Source organism: Diospyros lotus, chromosome 15 (assembly GCF_014633365.1).
Source record: "Diospyros lotus cultivar Yz01 chromosome 15, ASM1463336v1, whole genome shotgun sequence".
In the NCBI taxonomy this organism is placed as follows: domain Eukaryota; kingdom Viridiplantae; phylum Streptophyta; class Magnoliopsida; order Ericales; family Ebenaceae; genus Diospyros; species Diospyros lotus.
In genome coordinates, this window is record NC_068352.1 from 4,012,902 (window position 1) to 4,036,708 (window position 23,807).

General features: G+C 35.4%; 1 protein-coding gene and 1 long non-coding RNA gene across 5 annotated transcripts in view; both read left to right on the plus strand.

Moving 5' to 3' along the window:
• The window catches only part of LOC127791435 (heavy metal-associated isoprenylated plant protein 47-like), a 62,379-nt gene extending 42,767 nt beyond the window's left edge, over positions 1-19,612 (plus strand). The window contains exons 1-3 of one of the 4 annotated variants that reach the window (XM_052321311.1): positions 9,398-9,472; positions 19,213-19,291; positions 19,377-19,612. In XM_052321311.1, coding sequence (XP_052177271.1) covers positions 9,467-9,472; positions 19,213-19,291; positions 19,377-19,519 — 228 coding nt within the window. In that variant the 5' untranslated portion in view covers positions 9,398-9,466 and the 3' untranslated portion in view covers positions 19,520-19,612. Of the gene's footprint in view, positions 1-9,397; positions 9,473-9,769; positions 9,849-9,931; positions 10,226-18,837; positions 18,913-19,212; positions 19,292-19,376 lie in introns of those variants that run through there. The other 3 variants (XM_052321315.1, XM_052321312.1, XM_052321313.1) reach the window with 3 other exon arrangements.
• Positions 19,613-22,303: 2,691 nt separating this feature from the next.
• LOC127792608 (uncharacterized) lies at positions 22,304-23,298 on the plus strand. The gene is made up of 3 exons (XR_008021169.1): positions 22,304-22,493; positions 22,604-22,635; positions 22,874-23,298. It is a non-coding gene; the product is annotated as an uncharacterized LOC127792608 (long non-coding RNA).
• The last annotated feature ends 509 nt before the right edge of the window (positions 23,299-23,807 follow it).

Sequence of the window (23,807 nt, forward strand, 5' to 3'; positions counted from 1 at the left end):
CAGTGTGTGTGTTATGTGGGCCCTAAGGACCATTTATGTGCAGTTTACTTTATGGTTATACTTTTGAGACAAGGCAAGCATTAGACACAGCATGGTATGACGATGCATTGGCATAAATTGCATAGAGTGTTATGGGAAGAATTTTTTTGTTTACCCGACAACCTTCCTTTCATGAGTTTGCTGAGTTTTGTGACTCACGTTTGTTTTTCATCATTCCAGGTAAGAGAATTGTCTAACGTATTAGGTTCGTTCGATGAAGTTGGGTCCAGATCGCCGAGTCATGATAGAAAGTGCAGAGCTCTCCCGAACCTAGGTCCTGGGTGTCATTGTGTAATGTTTATAATTTGGAAAAGTCTACACTACCCGAATAACTCGTATCGAGAGATTACCGACTCTAATATTGCGTGAGAAATTGACTGTCAAATGGGCGCCATCCTGAGAGCAAATTCGGAGCAGGGTTTATCAAAAGATGCACCCTCTCCTTCAAGTATGCACAGTATCGATTTGTTCCTCCTCGTCAAATGCCCTTTTGTTCCTCTTTCCTCACCGATTTGTTCCTCCTTACTCACTGATTGCCCTCCCTTGCACATCCTCCTTGCTCACCGACTGCCCTTCTTTCTCTGCCTCCTTCGCACTGCCCTTCTTTCTCTGCCTCCAAAGACGCCCATCTTCTTTCTCCGCCTCCTTCTTCCTTGTTCTTCCTCACCGACAACCTCTCGCCAGCGCCGCCAATTGGACCGCCTTCGGCCCCACCGACCACCGACGACAATGTCCGACCTAGGTAAGATTGCCCCCCCTTGGTCTTTTACGTTTTATCTAGGGTAATGCAAATTTGTTAATGAATTTCGTTTGCAGATTTGATCTATATAGATTGCACATTTTTATCTTACGTTAATGGACCATTTTCTATAAGGCATTTTGTTTTGTTAATGGATTCGTTGGCTGTTATCATCTTTATAGATTGCACATTTTTATCTTACGTTAATGGACCATTTTTTGTAGGACATTCTGTTTTGTTAATGGATTCGTTGGTTGTTATCATCTTCATAAATAGCAATGTAGAATATTAGACGATCTACTGTGTTGGGGCAGTGTAGAATATCTCTAAATGTTAATAATGGCTTTGTTATAATTTGAGCCCTTGTTTATTATCCAAACATTTCAGTGAGAGTAAGCTGACAACATTTCAGTGAGAGTAGCCCTTGTTTGTTATAGTTTGAGCCCTTGTTTATTATCCACATGTGAATTTAATTCATTTTACATATAAAATTAGATTGATTAAATTCTTGATTTGAAATTCAATAGACTGATAAATTTGTCTCTCTTAGATCAATTTTTGAATGCTGACGAAGAGAATGTGGTAGTTTCCGATGATGAGATTGAAGTAGGGGTAGACAATGAATGCACATCAGAGGCTAGGGAGATCGTGCCTACTGTTGGGATGAAGTTTAGGGACAATAATGAGATTTTTGAATTTTATAAAGCATATGCTTATAGTGTGGGTTTCCCTATTAGAGAAAGAACTTCGAAAAAGGATAGTAATGGGACGTTGAAATATGTGACATTTGCTTACAGTCGAGAAGGCTTGGCAAGTAGTGATACAAGCTGCTCGTTCAAGCCTCAACCGACTAATAAAATAGGGTGTTTAGCTAGGCTGACAGCTGCGATAGATGTGATAGGAACATAACGTGTTACCAAAGTCATTTTGGAGCATAATCACAAAACAAATCCTTCAAAATCCAGGTTGTATCGATGTAATCAACAATTGAGTGAACAAGTGAAACGAAAGCTTGAAATAAATGACATAGCTGGTATTCCGATGCACAAAAGTTACAATTTAGCTATCGTTGAAGCGGGTGGATATGAGAATCTATCATTTGTTGAAATGGATTGTAGAAACTATATTGATAAGATTAGGAGATTAAGACCTGGGGAGGGAGATGCAAATGAGATACAAGTCTACTTTTCAAAAATGCAAGCATAATGTCCTAGTTTTTTTCTTTAGTGTGGATTTGGATGATGAGTGTCAACTGAATAATGTATTATGGGCTGATAATAGGTCTAGACAAGCATACAAGGAATTTGACGATGTTGTGACATTTGATACCACATACTTGACAAATAAATATGACATGCTATTTGCCCCTTTTGTTGGTGTGAATCATCATGGACAGTCGACGTTGTTTGGTTGTGGTTTAGTATTCAGTAAGGATACTGAGACTTCCGTTTGGCTATTTAGGACTTGGCTGGAGTGCATGGAAGGTCAGGCGCCCATTGGTATAATAACTGATTAGGATTGGGCAATACAAAATGTCATTCAAATTGTTTTCCCGAACACGAGGCATAGATGGTGTTTGTGGCACATACTTAAGAAGTTGCCAGAAAAATTTGGGGGCCACCCTCATAAGGGTTCAATACTCTCGGCTGTGCACGAAGTGGTCTACGAATCACAACATTCGGAAGAATTTGAACGGGGTTGGGGTTTATTGATTGATATGTACACATTGCATGACAATGCTTGGTTGTCTGGGCTTTTTAGAGTACGAGGCCGTTGGGTACCTTGTTATTTGAGAACAAGTTTTTGGGCTGGGAAGTCAACTACACAACGGAGTGAAAGTATGAATTCATTTTTTGATGGGTACGTGTGAACTCGAAAACCTCGTTGAAGCTATTTGTTGAACAATATGAGCGGCTTTGAGGTGTAAAGTTGAGAAGGAGTTCCAGGCAGATTTTAAGTCATATTCACAGATGGTACCATACGCAACTAGGTACTATATTGAGAAACAATTCCAAGAAGTTTACACAATTTCAAAATTCAAAGAATTTCAAGCAGAGCTAACTGGAAAAGTGTATTGCAATATTACCTCTACTGAGGTTGGCTATCCTGAATCTAGGTACGAAGTCCAAGAAGATATCAAACTCAACGAAAGAAAGAAGAAAAAGAGGTTTACGGTTATGTTTGAGGGAGAGAAGTATCACATTGTTTGCAGCTGTCACTTGTTCGAGTTTCGAGGGATACTTTGTAGACATGCTCTTTCAGTATTGATTCGAAACGATGTGAAATTTATTCCCGACAGTTATATCTTGAGGAGATGGAGGAGAGATGTTTGTAGAGCATACACAAGGGTTAAGATCAATTACAATGGTTGGGTTAGCACTCCTGAGCAGGTAAGATACGATCAATTGCAAAGTTTATCTGCCAAGGTGGCAAATTTGGTAGTAGATGATGAAGAACGCACCCGCAAGTTCATGGAGTTGCTCGAAAATCAACTGAACAATCTAACCATATCGATACCGAGAACAAATTGTGGCAGTAATCTCCTTTCCCAAGGCAGTGTTCAAATCTCCTCTGATTGTGGTAAAGCTGCAAGGACATCATTTGGTCTTATTTTGGATCCGTAATGCACGAAAACAAAGGGAGCTCCTAGAAAACTTCATCAAAATGGGTCATTGGAAATGAGTACCAATAAACGCAAAGTATGTTTACAACTCTATTTTAGTTTTTTATTATCTATTGGTAGTATCAAATGTTCGCATATAATGATCCATACTGTTTTTTTGCACATGTAACTTCAAAGTCATGCAAAGGAAAAGGCCCAATGGGAAATAATGCACAACCTGGTCAAGTAACAAGAGATGCAGTAAATCTCGTGCTAACCCCACTCACTTACAACAAATGATGGTGCGTGATTGTTAGATTGTATACTTATATATTATACTTTGTCATTTTTGTAGTTAAACTGAAATTTGTTATCCTCTTGGCAGGATGTTAACTATAAAGCTTATGGAGTGAATTGGGTGCCGACATATGAAATAGGTCAACCATTTATGCTAACTTATATGCCACATTGACGTCCCAAGGAAGACAATAACTTGGAATAGGTAAATCTATAATTTTATACTTCCAACACAAAGATTTGTTGTTCATTATTAAGCTTTTGCAGAGGAAAATTTTATTATCTCAGTCTGAATTTTTAAAATAAAGTTTTTTGGATAACTAGAGGATATATCAGTTGTAACACCCCACTTTTCCTAATACATAATGATGCAAAATATAAGCTAACATCGCCGCGGGCGTTATGGAAACCCTTACCAACGGAAGCGTTGGATCGAATCTGAAAGTTTAATCAAAGCTAAATAAATGGAGTTTCCACTGTATTTCCTTTATAAGTACAAGGAATGCTCACGACCTCCAATACTCCAAAAGATAACACATCACTATAGGTACAATTGCAGGACACTCATACACACACACACACTTCTTACAACTCTGAGTATCCTAGCTGCTATTTACAGAACACCATTCGAAAACTTCCAGAATTCAACAAACAACTCTTACCATGTTCAATACATAGTAACCCCGACTTACACCCTCAACAACATATAAGGTGAATCCAAGCCTTACATAACCCCCTGTTTTATACAATTGTGATACACAAGTCTCAAATAAATTCAAAGGTTACATAAGATTCATAGCACATGAATAACATGAAGTTAAACTACACATCAGCCTCCTCGTAGCCTTTTCTCCTGCTTGTCTCCGGGGTACCTGGCATGCTAATATACCTGGGACGTTGAATGTCACAGGGGCATAAAACACCCAAGTTAGATAATGACATCTAAGTGAGTGACTCAGAAAATGAGAGTACATGCATGCAAATGCAATAATGCCATTATGAAATCCACCCCTGTGGTAGCAATGCCAAGGTGTTGCAATCACCCCCGCGATCATCATAGTCACCCCTGGCTCACCATAAGAGCACGAGTTCTTCCATGATGGCCCAACAACTAGCCACAGTCACCAACACAAACATGATATATGACAAAGTAGAAGGAATATGCATAGCTAAGGGAAAATATGACATGTAAGCCACGAAGGCATGATATGCAATCCATTATCCACACACAAGTGAAGCAACAAATGCTCCAAGTGTCACAAAACATGCAGGAATCACTCACCTTGATTGATTATCTTAGGAAGCACGGTTCACAACGAGCGGAATGGGTTTTCTCGCAGTTTTTCTTATTACTTGGCATGAATTTTGAGAAAGACCCGAAAACTCTGTCAAGGCCCATTCTCCCTCGTTTCTCCCCCGATTTTCTCTCTTCTTTTTGGTAGCGTTTCCTCTCTCAAACTCCTTTCCTTTTCCTCCTTTCTTGGTGTCCAAAATGAATCACCCCAAAGCCCTTATTTATAGGAAACTCCAGCGAACCAAATCGTGCCACGTGTCGCGTCATCATTTCATCCATGAGCATCCAATTAAAATATGCCACGTGTCCCTAAGGATTTGTGCCTTTACATATTTAATTAGATTTTCAAGATTCCCCATCATTACATCTCACATGGTAAATTACATTTTCTACATTTCCCATCATTATAACTACATCCCACATGGTTAATTACATTTTCCACATTTCTCATCATTACACTTCAAATCCTATCTCCAAGTGGTCAATGAATGCTTGCCACATGTCCTTAGGGATAAGGTTTGGAGACTTTTCCAAACTTGGAAGCTAAGTAAGCTTTTCCTTAGCCAATCATGCAATGCCACCTCAAAGGGTCATTATGAGCCATCATGTGACCTTATCTTATCTTCCAAGTGGCCAATGGTTGATTGTCATATGTCATTGAAGATAAAGCTTCATCATTTCTCCCATGTGAATCCAACCCAAATGCACCACTCATCTCTTAATTGAATTTGATAAAGTTTGGAATTCAAAGCTCCATTTGATTTGAATTTGAAATCCATGATACCTTGAAGAGATATTTTAAAGGTTTCAAGAACTACACCTTAGCCCAAACTTTTCGGATAATTTGCACTTATACCCTTACAAATTTGTCCCCGGGCCATTTTTAATTGCACTTTTTGGTCCCTAAAAAATGGATAAATTACACTTAGCACCCCAAGATTTTAGGTAAATTAGACTTTTACCCGAACTTCAGTATTTACAATTTTGCCACTGGCTCAGAATTGAACATTTGTCTCAAGGCTTCTATAATCCCTTGAAATGACCTATTTTCCCAAGTATTAGAACCTAATAACCTCAGGTATTACATCATATTTGAGTTTGAAAATCTAGAGTATTACATCAATTCATCTCATATATGCAAAGTTATTGGTCAGCACTTTTATTCACTTGTCTATTTTTGTCATTTGAAATTGTTCTTATTTGAAGGCAACATGTCTCATCTCATTGTATATACTCGATTTCAACTGATATATCCATTCTTAAGTTAGATTGTTGTTTGTTTTTTTAACAATGGTTATTAGAGTGGGCTTTTTGGATTTACAATGATTTTTTTTTTTTTTAATAATGTTTTTCTTGTCTTCAGTGGACAGTGGATGAATTCTCTTCTTGGTCGAGAATCCCATATAGTGCTCTAGATCGGTTGTGGCAGAAGAAGAAAATTGATGCTTGACAATGGACGAATTCAAGGATGTATTATGTTTTGTGATAGAATTTTTTTTTTTTAGAGAGTTGCTGTTAGCATGCAAGGATAAACCATATATTATTGAACCATCTTTTCCACTGGGATTGCGGACCCAATTCTATGATTTGGTGAATCTAACAGCTGTAATTTTGCATCCCAGATAATTTCAATTGTATCAAAGGGTTGATCCCATATTCTTAAACTGCAATTTTATGATATGCTGCTATCATTTGGCACTTGAAGGCATGAATGCAGATTATATCTAACCTAATCAATCAGCACTTTACAGGATGAATTGTGCTTTACGAGGGCAATGGTTGAAACTAACTTCTCACCACTATTAAGACTATGAGATTAAACAACTTCTTTTGTTTAAGTTTGTGTATAACATTTGTTAAATCTGATGAAGGACCATAATGTTACCTTGCTCAGTCTTGGCCTGCATGCAAGATAGTGCGAATGGAAAACGAATCAACCCTTAAAATATCAAATGTCTCATTTGGTTTACCATGCTCACATTTATCACCTAAATGTCTCATTTGGTTTATCATTATAATTCATAATCCGAACAATTAACTTCACTATCTTAAATTCATAGAAAAAGAGGAAGTAAACAAAATTTAAAATTTGCACAACCACGAGTACAACTAAAATTGAGAACTAAGAGAAGTAAATTCCTTACAATGTGCACAAGTACAACTAAAATTGCCTCCACCTACAACTTTTCTTTTCCCTTCCTGTACACATTTCCATTACCCTTTTGAATGGTTATATTAAGGGATATCTCCATGTCATCTTCATCACTTATCTGTGTGCACATTTTCAGTAGTCGAGCCAAATCTTTTGTGTCAACCTTATTGTCGGATTTATCTGAGTCACGTGCACTTGATTCCCCTTCATCCCACTTAAAAAATCCACTTCTTGTCACAAGAGAAAAACAACCTCCCTCGATTCGATGACATTTTCTCTACCTCTAACCATCTTATAAATCCTTGTCCACAGTCTGGGCAACACCGTTTTTTCTGACAATCATCTAACCAGTGTCTCGGCTGTCTACAACTGTGGCATATTCCATAGTTCTTTTTCATCGTTATAGTTCTCGTTACAGGTCCTGTTGTTCAAAAGGATAAATGGTAATTATTATCTAAAAATAATCAAATCAGCCAACAATCTGCTAATAAAAGAGGAGTCAATGTAAACAACCTACTCAACTTTTGAGCATCGGCAAGAACCTAATATAAATAAACAAACAAAATACCGTCAAATTCACTTCCCTTAGATTACCTTTACATTCACTGGAAACAAACCCCAACTTGGCTTATATAAATAAACAAACAAAATACCATCAAATTCACTTTCCTTACATTACCTTTATATTCACTGGAAAGAAACCCCAAGAGAGAGAGAGCGAGAAATTATTTACTCAAATCAAACAAATCCCATTGATATCAGTTCATCTATTGTTTCTCAAATCAAACCCCATTGTTTCTCAAACAAACAAATACAAATAACATGTGACATTATTTATAGGATATCACTTCTCAAACAAACCCCATTGCTAAGCACCATAGTATCAAATCAAAAGCCAAACAAGCGACTGTAAACCAAATATAAAATCGGCTAAGACAAATACAAAATTAATTGAAGGACGGCCAGAATGCCCTGGTGGCATGCTCATAGTATCAATATAACATGTGAAGGGTTTGAACAATTAATTAGCTAAGACAAACACAAAATTGAATCAATCGGCTAAATCCTCAAAAATTAGAATATATAATAACTAAAATTACAAATGTTATAATAAAATCACGCACCAGAGGACGGCTAGAACACTCCAAAGGGTAGCTAGAGAGACAACGACGCAGGAGATACAGACGGCCAGAACGAGTCGAAGGCACTTTGGAGGCCCGGTCGCACGCGCACGCAAGAGAGAGAGAACAAGATACGTCATTGCTGGTGAGGAGAATCGACTACAGAAATAGACGCATGTCGGTGGTGGAGGGGACGCACGTCACGAAGAGAGAGAGAGAGAGAGAAAGAGAGGGAGAGTGGACAGCGGGGGAGAATGAGGTTAGAACTCCGTCAACTCTTCAATGGCAGATTTGTAATATTGTTGAGGGTGTGGGGTAAATTTGTCAAACCAAATAGGCTTCGATAAGGTTTCGGTATAACTCCTTTGGGCAGTGTAGAACCGCTCTTATAATTTTGAGTTAGATATATGTTATGTAAGCTAGGTGGGCTTACGGTATGAACGTTTATGTGAGAACAACTATGAGATGCTATGTGATTAAAAATGTATGGTTTAAATAAGGGTGGTGTTTGAGTTGTAGTTGCGTTGTTATTCGATATCATTTAAGTAATGACCCTCTCACGGATCCTCTTTGTGCACGGGGAGGCGGGTCGTTATAGCTATCATATATTAATCAATTCTTAGAAAAAAAAAAATTGATATCCAAAATAAGAATTAAAAGATCATATATTTAAATGAAGGATCATCTTAGAATCTTCTGGGTAGTATCTACAATCACGTGGCTATGTCAACTAAGCAATATTCAATGTCATAAAACATTTACTAAGTAGAGTAATTAAGCTTTAAGGGGGGGTTATGGGTTGTTCATGAACAGGAACATGAATGAATTCCTGAAATTAAGGTAGAGGAAGACCATGCACGAAGCATTTTCGCAAATGGTTACAATTAATACGAGGTTTTGTGATCATGTGATCGTGATCGTCAAAACGTTCCCATTCATCAAGTCAGAGCTTAAACAAACAGAACATTGGATTGACTTTCTATATAAGATTTTAATATCTTTCGAAGACTTGCAACGTTGTTTATTGTCAAAGTCAACCAAAGTCAAATGATCACGAACTGGCATACCCATTAAATGAATCTTTCTTCGCAGACCTGACTTCTTATAAATGGAACCTACCTCCTCCTCCTCCTCCTCCTCCTACTGCCTTCATTGTACATATCAATCAGTTCACAGACCATATATACTTAGTTTCTTCACGATCATCAGAGCCAGCCAAGACATGCAGGTATTGTGTCTCTATTTCATTCTAAAGTTAGGAATGTTTGAGGCTTTGCCTCGAATTTGTGGGACGAGACCTAATTGATACAAAATTCGGTTTGATTCTACTTTACTGTTGGGTCAGTTCTAGATCTAGAGTTAGTTTGACTTAGTTTCGTATAACATCCGAACCCACAAACAACCCTAATTAAGGAGAAGGATCCATTACTTCTCCTCCTATTTGAAGTCAAAATACTCTAAAACTTTTTGTTAATATCACTCCATTATATACAATTTCTAACTTGTACTGACTTTGATGGAGTAGCAAAGGATTGTTATCAAGGTAAGAATGAAGTGCCAGAAGTGTCGGTCCAAGGCGATGACCATTGCAGCCTCAGCAGCTGGTAATTGATCAAGATCATATTAAGATTAAGATTTTGATGAAATGGTTTGCTTAATTAGTAGTCTTACGTTTCCATGGTTTCAGGTGTGTTCTCGGTGAAATTTGAAGGGGAGGAGAAGGATGAAGTGGTGGTGATTGGGAATAGAGTTGACGCTGCTGCCCTAACGAGCTCGCTCAGAAAAAATGTTGGCCACGCAACCTTGGAAAAAGTGGAAGTTGTTGCTTAATTAGGAATGAACATTAGCTTTCTACTTGTGATCCAATAAGTTTATATGTAGCTAATTCCATTGTTTCACATAGATTTCATAACAATTTTGAATTTGACTTGTAAACTTTATATCTTCAGCATATGTCTATCTATCTATGATCCCATTAATAAAAAAGTTGTTTTCACAATTCGAACCTTGCAATCTTTCAATTACAAAAGAACAATCTTAACATCACTAGCTAGAAAGACTGTCACATCGAAATTTAGAGATGAAATGATGAAAAAGAATATCATACTTGGTGTTAATTAAGAAAATAATGTATTTATGATACATATGTTTTAGATATTGAATTCATCAATTTGTAAGAGTCTCACATTCAAACTACCACTTGGGTCTTATTATTTTGATGTCACCATCATTTGCTTGTATTTCAAGAATGATTGCTCTTAAATGTGCCTAAACTTGGACCTTATATATATACACCAAGGACACTTGTCCCCTACTAGATAGAGAAGGGTGAGGGCCGACTTCCATACTTCTGATCCGCTAGCACTGTGAATTACAATTAATACGAGGTTTTGTGATCATGTGAGTGATCGTCAAAACGTTCCCATTCAAGTCAGAGCTTAAACAAACAGAACATTGGATTGACTTTGTATATCAGATTTTAATATCTTTCGAAGACTTGCAACGTTCCTTATTGCCAAAGGTAACCAAAGTCAAATGAACCCACCGAATGAATCTTTAATTTCCCTTCCCAGACCCAACTTCTTATAAATGGAGCCTACCTCCTCCTACTGCCTTCATGGCTTCATTGTACATATCAATCAGTTCACAGACCATATATGCTTAGTTTCTTCACGATCATCAGAGCCATAGAAGGGTATTTTAACGTTTTAAAAAATTTAACTATTATTGTTTATCGACAAATATTGATTGATGCAAGTTTTAAAACTTAAGGGAGGTCACTATAATTATGACAAACTTTAGAAGTTATTTTTGTAATTTACCCTAAAAAAATATTATATTCTAACTCAATAAAAATCAAATTATTGAACATCCAGCATACTCGAGAAAACCCTACTACCAGCCATCCAAAATAACATTATCAACTCTCTTTCCTAACACCCATAATCCCAATTTCTACCAATCAAACTTAACTTACTGATTTTTAAATATGGTTTTAGTGATGATTACTACTTTATGGTTATTACTTATAATTATATTTATTAATATTATATTTTAAAATATGATTTGTCAAAAATGATAATTAATTAGGTGAGATGTAATATTTCCTTTTCTTTTCTCCGGGTAATAGACACAAGTGACACCTCTATGTTTCCTATCACAACTTACAACAACGTACTAATTATTTTTTTATAAGGAAAAATATTTTGCTATGTGAGTAACATTATTTATTTTTGTTATCTTTTTTTATATTATATATATTTGCTGTTATCTAGATACAACAATAGAATTTAGATGTCAAGGAATCCTCTTCAAGCCATTCTATGTAAGATCAATTTTGCTATTTGAGAAGGCCAGTCTCTCAAAGTCTTTCCATGTGACACTTTATTCTTATTCTTTATATTCAACTTTTGAGTTTGTCTTTGTGAGCTTCATATTGGGTTAATATATATTCACTGAACAGATTCTTTTGCCTTGTGATTGGGTTGATTGTTATTTAGAGAAGATCAATTATACCCATTATTTTTTTGATAGTGAAAGTTTTGATTAAACTTCGATTTTGTGATTTTTACTCTTTACATTGAGGGAGTTTTTCATGTAAGAATTTAATATCTTTGTGATTAAGTGATATTTTTAGTACACACACCAAAAATTTCAGTGATGTTGTTCTGCCAACAGAATCAATGTTGGTGTCTAAAGCAGCAACAATTTCAGTGATGTTGTTGGCTTGAGCCAGTTCTTCCAGTCGATAATGATGTTCGTCTGTTCATTCTTGACGATGAACGGACAAATCACCATCTTGGACCAAATATCGATTAGTATCTGGTCGTTAAATCATTGATTTGTCACCTTAATTTTCAACGCCAAATTGCACCGAAGCAACTGTTTTGATTAGACAGCACTTTCATGCATGGCTTTAAGTTGACGAAGGAAATCGATTCTGTGGGCCCCAGTTTGAAAGAGCTGCTCGTAGGGGCTGCTGGTTGATGCATTAGTATACTTTTCATGGCTAATTAAGTAAGTTGACGAAAAATTGATGAACTGATTCTTACCCTAATTTTATGCTTACAAATGCACCTAATTAGAAGAGGGTGATGGTACCAATCACTCGAATTTGCCCCTATAATATCTTTCTTTTTGTAATAACTTGATAAAAAAACATCGATCAATGTATGTTAAAACTAAATTGTTAGTATAATCAAATCTAGCATATACTCAAACATAAAATAATCTTTAAGTATCAAAACAATCAAAACTTTACATATGTAATTGAAGTATCAAAACAAATACTTTTCGAATCCACCAAACTAGCTCATGAATTTTTTTTTCTTTTATTGGGTCAAATTTGGTCCTGGTCAGCAGTTTTTTATCTCTTCTCGTAAAATACCCTTGCATGCTCACTGATATAACTCGCATCAAACCCAGCAAACTTGCCCAAGCCATTATGCCTCGTGCCATCATTAGATGAATCACACTCCCCAAATTCCCCTTTACTAGAGGTCAAAGATCGCGAACAGGGCTCATCTGCTAGTGACATCTCCTCATCACCAACACAAGCACTCAACCCTTCATTTGACCCCCCCTGAATTTAGGCAAGCCATTGATCATGAAAGAGGTAAATGATCAGATTGCCCCCCCCACACCCTCTCACCATTGTCGTACTTTTTTTCCTATTAATACCGACCTCAACCCGATCTCTCTGAATAATGTGACACGTCAACTGTTTCTCATCTAGAGATAATACCAGAGGGGGATCTTCTAGAACATATGATAATCCGAATGCAATGCTCTCCCGACACAATACCTCATTGAATCTTTGATCAACATCCCCCATATCACCATACCAGTTTGAGTTCATCAATAGGGATTTATCTAAAATATTGAATTTTAGTTTCGTTTTAATGACAAAAATCGAAAGTAATAGTGTTATATAATTACAGCTAAAAATTAAGTTAAAAAAGATTAAAAATTCATCCTCAAATTAAAAAAAAAAAACTAAAATTCAATATTTTTAATAATTTATCTAAAAAATATAAAATATGTTATGTGAAAATAAACAAATTAATATTTTCATTGTCTTCATTTTTACTTTATTTTATTTTTAAATTTTTCCCAACACCGAAACAGGACTGAGCTTCTCAATTGATCTTGGCAAGACCGAATATATTTACCATTTTGAGTTTGGTTTGGGTAATGGTATGTGTAAACGAAATATCTGACTCATTTGTAACTTCATGATTTGATTTGGTCATTTCGGATTCCGTTAGTCACATGGGCATTTTTCCTTTGCAAGATGAAATAGTAATTTAATGAGTGATGGATGATTGATGTTGGATAAAGTTTAGTGAGCGAGTAGTAAGAATCTAAAATTCAGCGAGTGTTTGTTAAATTGTTTCGAATTTCATTCGTTTGCAAAATGTAATAGGTGATAAATAGTTAACGTTGAGTAAACTTCAATGAACAGATAGTAATAATTCAAAATTCAGTGAGGATATAAATAATTACATTTTTAAAATTCAGTCAGTAGATATTAAATTTATTCATGTAAAACTCAATCGTGCGTCTAGTGGCGTGAATAACCAATGATGACTAATTACATAGTTATATAATTTACTCTCTAAATCTTAAATTCTAAATCTTTTTGTGTGAAAGATGTGTTAAAATTAGGCAATGAAATTGAAATTCACATTCCTAAGTCAAATGGGATTAGGAGAAAATTGTTGTTATACTTTTTGTATAATAGCTTTGCTAATGAAAAATATATATTGGTTTAATCCCTAAGTCATGAGTCAAAACTATGGTTTTCAACATATATCAATTTTAATATTAAGTATTACTTTGTGAAAATGAAAACCAAAAGAATTTCAAATATCAAAATTTCAAAATCTTGTTTTCACTAAGTCTGAAAGGTTAGCACCTTATAAGAAGACATATAAGAAAATATTTTCTTTTTAGAAAACTATCTTCCGGTATTTTGATAGCTAACATTCATTAGTGCTAAAACGATTTTTAATGAATTTTTCATTAAATAGAAGTATATATTTTGGAGGTGGTAAAATCGCAAAATTCTAAATTTGTACTAAAACCCAAAATCTACTTTCTTATTTTTATGGATTTTGATTTTATAGATATTTTTATTGAATCCAAATAGAGGGTACTTTCTTATTTATATTTATGTATTAAAGTAAATAAAAGGTAAAATATAAATAAAATAAAATAAAATGAGGATTGTGCCTTCAAGTATATCCTTCTAAAAATATGTCATGTTTCTATGCATGTTGCGAAACCCCTTTGAAAAGATTTTCAATGATTTATGTGTATGCTATTTTGAAACATCTTTGCAATGCATGTATTTTCAAATCAGGTTTTGAACTATATTTCGAAACCTATATGTCATGTTTTGAAACCTCATTTCCAGACAAGTATGTTTCGAAACATATATATATATATATATCATGTTTCAAAACCTATTTGAGTTTAAACAGTATGTTTCAAAACCCATAATAACATGTTTCAAAACCTATTTGAGTTTAAACAGTATGTTTCAAAACCCATAATAATATGTTTCGAAACCTATGTCTCTATCAAGCAGAGTATTTTAAAAATCGAGATGCATTTGTTTTGCAATTTTGTATTTTTCAAAATCATTTGTTTAATGCTTTCTCCATGCTCTAAGGATTCAAATTCAAATTTGAATTGTAGATCATTTTTAATCATAGTGGGCATAAGATCTTATCTCCCACTCATTGTTGTCTCTAAGTGCAAGTACAGTAGGAAAGGCTGTATGTTTCGAAATCTTAGTGTATTTCTGTGATGTTTCGAAACCTATTATATATGTTTCGAAACCTACTTTTTTGTCATGTCTCTAACGACTATAAAACGGTTAGATTTCTATCTCTTGATATAAATAGCAGGTGTTTGAAGACAAGAACAAGTAACAACAAGATAGCACACACTAGAGACATATACACAAGCACAAGTGGAGATCAAAACGTTTATTCAAGCTTTCAAAGAAGATCCATACATACAATCCTTGATGTGCATTGTAGTGTAAAAAGGAGAAGCAAGCTGAAATTCGAAATCTCATCCTTCTAGCTCTCCTCTCTCAAACCAAGAGGTTTGTACAGCCATGTGGTAAGGCATTTAATTGCTATAAATTATATTGGGCTGTAAAGATAAGTTTATTTATCTTGTGATTGTCGTAAGATTTGAATTTAACTTAAAACTCATTGTAGTGTAAAGGTTTGAGTTGAGCCTAAAACTCATTGTGTCAAAGGTTCAAGTTTAGTCTTAAAACTCATTTGGTGTAAGGTTTGAGTTAAGCCCGTAAAAACTCACTTGATGTTAGATCTGAATTGAGCCTATAAAAACTCACTTTGTAAGGTTTTAAGGTGAACCGTGGTAAAACCCTTGTTGTTGTGATCACTAGTAAAAAGTGATTGGGATTGAAAATCCTTTAAATGGATAAGCTTAAAGGTAATGGATTAGGCGGGGTACCAAACCACTATATATCTTATGTGCAAGTATTCTTTAGATTTCGCTTATCATTATTGTTTATTGCACATGCTTTCATAAGTTTTATTATCAAAGTTTAAAACAAAGTTTTTCTTGAGCTTAATCACATACATACATACATACAAACATATATTTGATATACAAACATCTTTGGTATACTCTTATTTATGTATATCATCTTTGTCAAAGATCATTAATTTGAAATACAAGCCAAAAGATTTCGAAACAAGCAAAATAGTAAGTTGTATTTCGAAACATACTTCATAGGTTTCGAAACATACTCAACAAAAAACCTTATTTTGAAAAACATATCTTATATTTCGAAATATAGTAGTTTGTCATCAATCAAAGTTTTAAATTATCAAAAATTTATATAAATTCCAATTTACCCCCTTCTTGGGCTATATTTATCATCATTAGGAACCAACAAAATATCATCTTTAATTTTCTAAATCTTTTCACTCTCTCTCTCTCTCTCTCTTTAATTCTCTCCTCATTTAGAAAGGTTAACCCATATTAATTAATGGGTCAGTTAAAAAATATAATCAGCTGGTCGACAATTATTCCATGAGTTTGGAACATGTGTGCTTGAATGAAAGCATGCTACATGCTTTTATATATATATATATATATATTATGATATGATATACAGTCGGTGGAGCTAACAAAAAATTTTAGTCTGGGCCAATATATAATTTTAACCCTGGTCAAATTATAAAAATTATAATTATTTATACTAATATATATATAAAAAATTAAAAAAATTAAAAAGTCAACTCGAGTCAAGGCCCCAACTGACCAAAACATGGCTCCACCAGTGATGATATGATAAAAAAAATTCACAATGACTACCAATGTTATTTGAATTTATTTATAATACAAGGTCGAAGACACTTGTCGTCTTTATGGTTAGAAACTAAGTTATGGCATTTATGGGTCAAATCAAAGTAATAAAGATGGTTTGCATTAGGTGGGCATTGCAAATTCGGTAATGGGGTGTAATGCTTGTCACCATGCCATGAATGGGGCTATGATTTTAAGACCTTCATCTTTTTCTGATTTTAATAAATTAAATCAGATGCACTTTAAACTAATTTTGAAAAAAAAAATTACACAATTTTGGAAGAGATAATAATGAGTTAATTATGGGGACAGCAAGCAAGCAAGCAAATGAATGGGAACGGAAGCCAAATGCCAGAGGCAGAAGGCCGCAAAGGTCAACAAAAGAAGCTTCAATCGGCAATTGTCCTGCCATGCCGTGCACCCAGTCAGCCCCTCTCTGTCTCTCCCTCTCTCTCCCTCTCCCTCTCCCTCGCCTTAATTACCGCAACGAAAAGTATCCTCATCTGGCTTGATTAGTTTAATCATCATATATACAATTAGGATAGTAGATGCAAAAAGTAAAATATGCTATATATTAATGATGCAGAACAGTTGGTGTATGTATATACAGCGATTTTGAGTAAACTTCGTTTTAGTTGATTTCCAGTATATATCGTGAATATTGTAGCTTACATATATTATTCTGTTCAGCCTTTTATCACTTATTCATGCATTCTTAGAATTTAACCATTCCCAATATTTTGAAATCGACGAGAATTGGGATTTTTAAGCCTTATTTTTGGCATAATTCTCGAAGAGATTTTTAAAGATGTCTATTTATGCTTTTAGTTTTGAAAATACCTATCAAAACTCCATTCGCATGAGTCTTTCGAGACTTCCATGTGAACCTCTCAATTGAGAAGGCCAGTCTCTCAAAGTCCTTTCGCATGAGTCTTTCTAGACTTCCATGTGAACCTCTCAATTGAGAAGGCCAGTCTCTCAAAGTCTATTCATGTGACACTTTATTATTATAATTTATCTTCAACTTTTGAGTTTTTCCTTTGTAAGCTTCATGATTGGATTAATATATATTGACAGAACAAATCCTTTTGCCTTAAGTCTTTTTTCTTTAGAGCCTCTTTCTGGGTTTTTTTTCAGGATTACCTTCTAAGTCTCCCACTAAATTTATTTGACTGGAACTTGATTCACATATATACACATCAATATTTATTGTCAAAAATATTTCTACCTCGGTACAATAATTAATTGTCAACAACTGTTGCTTCTCCTATAATTAGTAACAGATCATATATTTAATAAAATAATAGTAACGACAAACAAAATTAAAAAATTGATAATACATAACAAGAAAGGTATAAAAAGAATAATTCTTATAAGAACTAAAAGATCGTGGCAAACTGTTGACTAATATAGTGTTATCGTACATTAATTAATTCTTAGAAACAAAATTTGATATCTAAAATAAGAACTAAAAGATCATGGCAAAATGGTGATCGATTTTAAATGAATGATCATCTTAGAATCTTCTGGGTGGTATCTACAATCACGTGATTATGTGAACTAAACAACATTCGCAAATGGTTACAATTAATACGAAGCATATTCGCAATATCTTTGGAAGAACATGAACATGAACATGAATGAATTCCTGAAATTAGGGAAGAGGAAGACCATGCACGAAGCATATTCGCAAATGGTTACAATTAATACGAGGTTTTATGATCATGTGATCGTGATCGTCATAACGTTCCCATTCAAGTCAGAGCTTAAACAAACAGAACATTGGATATTGACTTTCTATATCAGATTTTAATATCTTTCGAAGACTTGCAACGTTACTTATTGCCAAAGGTAACCAAAGTCAAATGAACCCATCGAATGAATCTTTAATTTCCCTTCCCAGACCCAACTTCTTATAAATGGAGCCTACCTCCTCCTCCTGCCTTCATGGCTTCATTGTACATATCAATCAGTTCACAGACAATATATACTTAGTTTCTTCACGATCATCAGAGCCATTAGATGAATCTTTAATTTCCCTTCCCAGCCCTATAAATGAAGACTTGCAAATTAAGTCTTATAAATGAAGACTTGCAACGTTGTTTATTGTCAAAGTCAACCAAAGTCAAATGATCATGAACTGGCATACCCATTAAATGAATCTTTAATTTCCCTTCCCAGCCCTAACTTCTTATAAATGGAGCCTACCTCCCCTCCTCCTCCTACTGCCTTCATTGTACATATCAATCAGTTCACAGACCATACATACTTTGTTTCTTCACGATCATCAGAGCCAGCCAAGACATGCAGGTATTGTGTCTCTCTTTCGTTCTAAAGTTAGGGATGTTTGAGGCTTTGCCTCGAATTTGTGGGACGAGACCCAATTGATCATACAAAATTTGGTTTGATTCTACTTTACTGTTCGGTCAGTTCTAGATCTAGAGTTAGAATTTGACTTAGTTTCGTATAACATCTGAACCCTCAAACAACTATAGGGAGAAGGATCCATTACTTCTTCTCCTCCTATTTGAAGTCAAAATTATCAAAAACATTTGTTAATATCACTTCATTCTATACAATTTCTAACATGTGTTGGATTTGATGGAGCAGCAAAGGATTGTTATCAAGGTAAGAATGAAGTGCCAGAAGTGTCGGTCCAAGGCCATGACCATTGCAGCCTCAGCGGCTGGTAATTGATCAAGATCATATTAAGATTAAGACTCTGATGAAATGGTGTTTGCTTAATTAGTAGTCTTGCGTTGCTATGGTTTCAGGTGTGTTCTCCGTGAAATTTGAAGGGGAGGAGAAGGATGAAGTGGTGGTGATTGGGAATAGAGTTGACGCTGCCGCCCTGACGAGCTCGCTCAGGAAAAATGTTGGCCACGCAACCTTGGAAAAGGTGGAAGTCGTTGCTTAATTAGGAATGAACGTTACCTTTCTACTTGTGATCCAATAAGTATATATGTAGCTTCCATTGTTTCACATAGATTTCACATATAACAATTTTGAATTTGACTTGTAAACTATGTATCTTCTGCATATGTCTATCTATCTATGATCCCATTAATAAAAAAGTAATTTTCACAATTCGAACTTTGCGATCTTTAAATTACAAAAGAACAATTTTACCATCGCTAGAAAGACTCGTCATATCCAAACTTAGAGATGAAATGATGATAAAGAATATCATATACTTGGTGTTAAGAAAATAAATTATTTATGATGATACATGTGTTTTAGATATTGACTTCAACAATTTTTAAGAGTCTCACATTCAATTACCACCGGAAGAATAACCCACTTGGGTCTTATTTTGATGTCACCATCATTTACTTGTATTTCAAGAATGATTGCTCTTAAATATGTCTAAATTTTGGGACCAAAAGGTGAAATCCCTCGTATCGAAAGCTCTCGCAGTTCAACTCTTAAGATTTCTGCAGAAAAGTTAAATCACGGAACATAGTGACGAAATTCGAACACGAGACCTGTATCGACTATATAACGGCTAAATCCATGACTCTTTGGGACCAAAGCGTATACGTATACAGTCCAACCGCTAGCCTATGTCCGTGAAAACTTAAATATGCCTAAACTTGGACCATATATATACACTCCAAGGACACTTTATCTCTTATTAATGTAAAACATGACCCTATGCTCATTAGAGATAAAAAGTAAATGAGCCCACCATGAGCTGTAACAACAAATTAACATCACATTAATAGTTTCACTAAACCAATAATGTGATAATGATATTTTTGAAATTATAAGTAATTTAACAAATTATTTATATTCACAGATGGAATTCAAACCTTTCATATTATTTTAATTAAAAAAAATAGACAAAATACACCAATTGCCCTTGAGATAACAAATTTACATTCGATGTCACTAACAATTAAATAAAAGTTGTATTAATTTGCCCTCTAAGATTAAAGAATGTTAAACTTTTCAAAATGCTCTCTCTCATGCACACTTTTCATTCCTTCTGTCTCTTTATTTCCACTTATTTCTATCTCCCCCCCCCCCCCCCCTCGAGTAATGCTATTCGGCCACCCTTCAGAGCCACCCTCAAAGCCATTCTTAGTTAAATTACAAATTACTAACATACCCTCAATTCACCCTTCCTCTCTCTCTCACTCTCTTCTCTCTCTCTCTCGCTATCTCCCGCGCGACCCTTCCTCTCATTCCCCTCTCTCTCTCTCACACGCTCGCTTTCTTTCTTCCCTTTCCGGTCGTCTCTCTCTCTCTCTCATTTCCTCTCGTTTCTCTCTTTCCCGCCCGTGCGTCTCATTCATCTCCCCCATTGCAGTTTCTTCGTCTCCTCCATTGCAACAGCTCCGGCCGTCTCTCTCTCTCTCCCGTCCATCACACATCTCCATTGGCCCCGATGGAGAAAGAGGTAAGTTTTTTAAAGTGATATATACATATATACTCACTATTTGAGTTTGACCGAAAGTTTAAGCTTAGATCTAAGAAGATTCGGCCGTTGGATCTTGCTGGTTTTGGAGTATGTTGGTCGATGGGGATAGGGGTGTCGGGTGGTTGCCTCTGATCGCCAGAAACCGCCAACCACAGTGGCAAGTGGAAGTGTGTATATACACGTTATGGATTTGGTCGAAACTTTAAGTTTAGATCTACTTTTCAACGATCATCGTTAGTTGAGAAATCAAGACAAAAGCCTCAAGAACGAATGAGAGTATTAAGTGATTTATGTGTCTTCTGTGGACACTTGATTTAAGTCATTTTCTGTAAATGCTAAATTGTTTTGTTTTGCAAGCTCTAAAAATTAACAAGTATGATTCTGAGCCTATGCTGCGGTCCTGTGGTATTTCAATTGGAAGTAACTTCACACAGGCTGAAGATAGCGTTCTTCTAGCTCCAAGGGTATCCGATGTTTTTTTGCGTTAATCGTAATCTTTGTTTTTAATCTGTTTTTTTCCCGTATAATTACAATTAGCTACTTTAATGTTTAGGCTAACTGTAGTTTTGACTGTTCCAGTTGAAAGTGGGAAATGGAGAAGACATCTTTCCACGCAATGGCAGGTGGAATTTTAATAATAAGGTGATCTTTATATCTCCTATCTGCAAGGTTTCCCTTTCATTTTCTAAAATATCTCATTCTTAGGCACTGTGGTTCACGAAACCTTCTTTGTTTTATAGTGTAGAAACTAGTGGACCCAAACAAAATAGAGCGGTGGGCTGTTGATGTGAAAGTAGCAAGCCCAGTATCAATATGCAAATAGTCAACATACAACTGATGGATAAAATACGTCCTGAGAGATGATATGCCAGCAGTTTTGTATATTATTAATTTGCCATAAGAGATTGTTTGGGTCAAGTGATGGCACATTTGAGTATACTTAATGCTTATCCCCATAAGAGATTGTTTTATGAAGTAGACTATTGGTGTAGGTTTTATACGCTCCAAATTTCAGTAAGATAGCCTTGTGAGAAGTTGCTCTGTTCAACACTCATATACCTATCACACTCAAGTTGCTATTCGGACATGTTTAATTGATCTGTTGGTTTATTGGAAGCTAATTTTGCCTTCTAAACTACAGAATCAAGTTGTGGTCATTTTTGTATTTGTTGTATTTCCACTACATTTGACCCTTTTCAGTTTTGGATCCATTTTGATTTACTTGTGTGTTGTCATAAATATGTTCTGAATCTTTCCAGGGATGGAGTAAGTGAATCGCAGTTCAACCAAGTTCTGAACATTGACAAGTAACTCTTTAATCTGCACACAATTTGTGAGAGAATACTACTCTTTTGATATGTGTTTTCTATTAGGGCACAACAAGACTGACCCATTACCATGTTCTATATGATGACGTTGGTTTTTCAGCAGATGATCTCCAGGAAGTAGTTCATTCGCAATCCCATGTGTAAGTGCACAATGTACAGTCATAAATGAGTAGCATCCTTTTAGTTGCTTGTGTGGGCAGAGTTGTAAACACTGTAGATACTTCTAAATGTTGTTTTTATTTTGTTTTAGGTATCAGAGAAGCACCACTGCAATTTCTGTAGGTGAGTTGGTCTTCCCATTCAAATCCATTTTGCCTTCTAACTTAGAGATGCCATTGGTTTTTTGCAAAAAAAAATTATTGTAAAGGGAGTGTAGTATGAGACTAAAGTCTCATTATGATCCAGTAGGTTAGAAAAAAAAAATGCTCCTATGTTTTGGTGCACAATTTCATGCAATTTATTATATGAAACCCTGAAACTTCTTTAACACGCTCTTCTACTCTTTCGCTTCTATTTGCAGTTGCTCCAGTATGCTACGCCCACTTGGCAGCAACTCAGGTGGGACAATTTATGAAGTTTGTTTGACGAAGGGTCTGAGACATCGTCGAGCCATGGTGGCACATCTGCTGGCCCTGTCCCAGTTTCGCAGTTGCCTTGACTACAAGAGAACGTGTCGGGTTCCATGTTCTTTTGTTAGACAACCCTGTGGTTGTATATATTGGCTTGGTCTTTTGGTTATGAGGAAAGCATTGAATCAGAAAACTGGGATCCTCTATGGTAGTTGAATGTAATTTAACTTATTTTTGGCCTTTTTGGTGTCTTGTTCTGTTTGGTTAACAGTGGTTAGGTTGCTTGGTCATGTACCTTCGATATTTGTGATAGTTTTATGATTAGAGATTGCTATTGATACTTCTTGTGTCCCAATCATGTCTATTTTGGGTGATAGTTGTGGAGGCTCTAAATTGTTCAGCTCTTAATTTGTTCATATGGAATGAGGATATTGTTGGAAATGTATGCCCTAAAGACATGTTTTGTTTAATTTATGGTAATGATGTTTCTTTTATTCAGTTCATGGCACATATATTATTTGCATTTAATTGTTAGAAAAGTGTCCATGCTATTAAGTAAGTGATTCATGTGATGGGTCGTTCTTCACAGTTAGGCATGAATCATGGGTACTTAATATGCAAGAAAAATATTACTCTTGATCTTTTGATAGAACTGGGCATTCTATCATGATAAGATCATTGTGCAATAGATTCTAATGGAGGATGGCTTGCCTTAGCCAGTAAACAGTCCGTTTACTCTAATTGTACAAGCGCATTTGGAATGCGTAGAGTGGACTTGTGATAGAAGTTAATGACAAAGTACTAATTATCATGGAGCTAGTCTATCACTGCTACTACGTGGACGAGTACTCTAATACTTGAGTATTAGTTGGTGGTCTAGTGAAC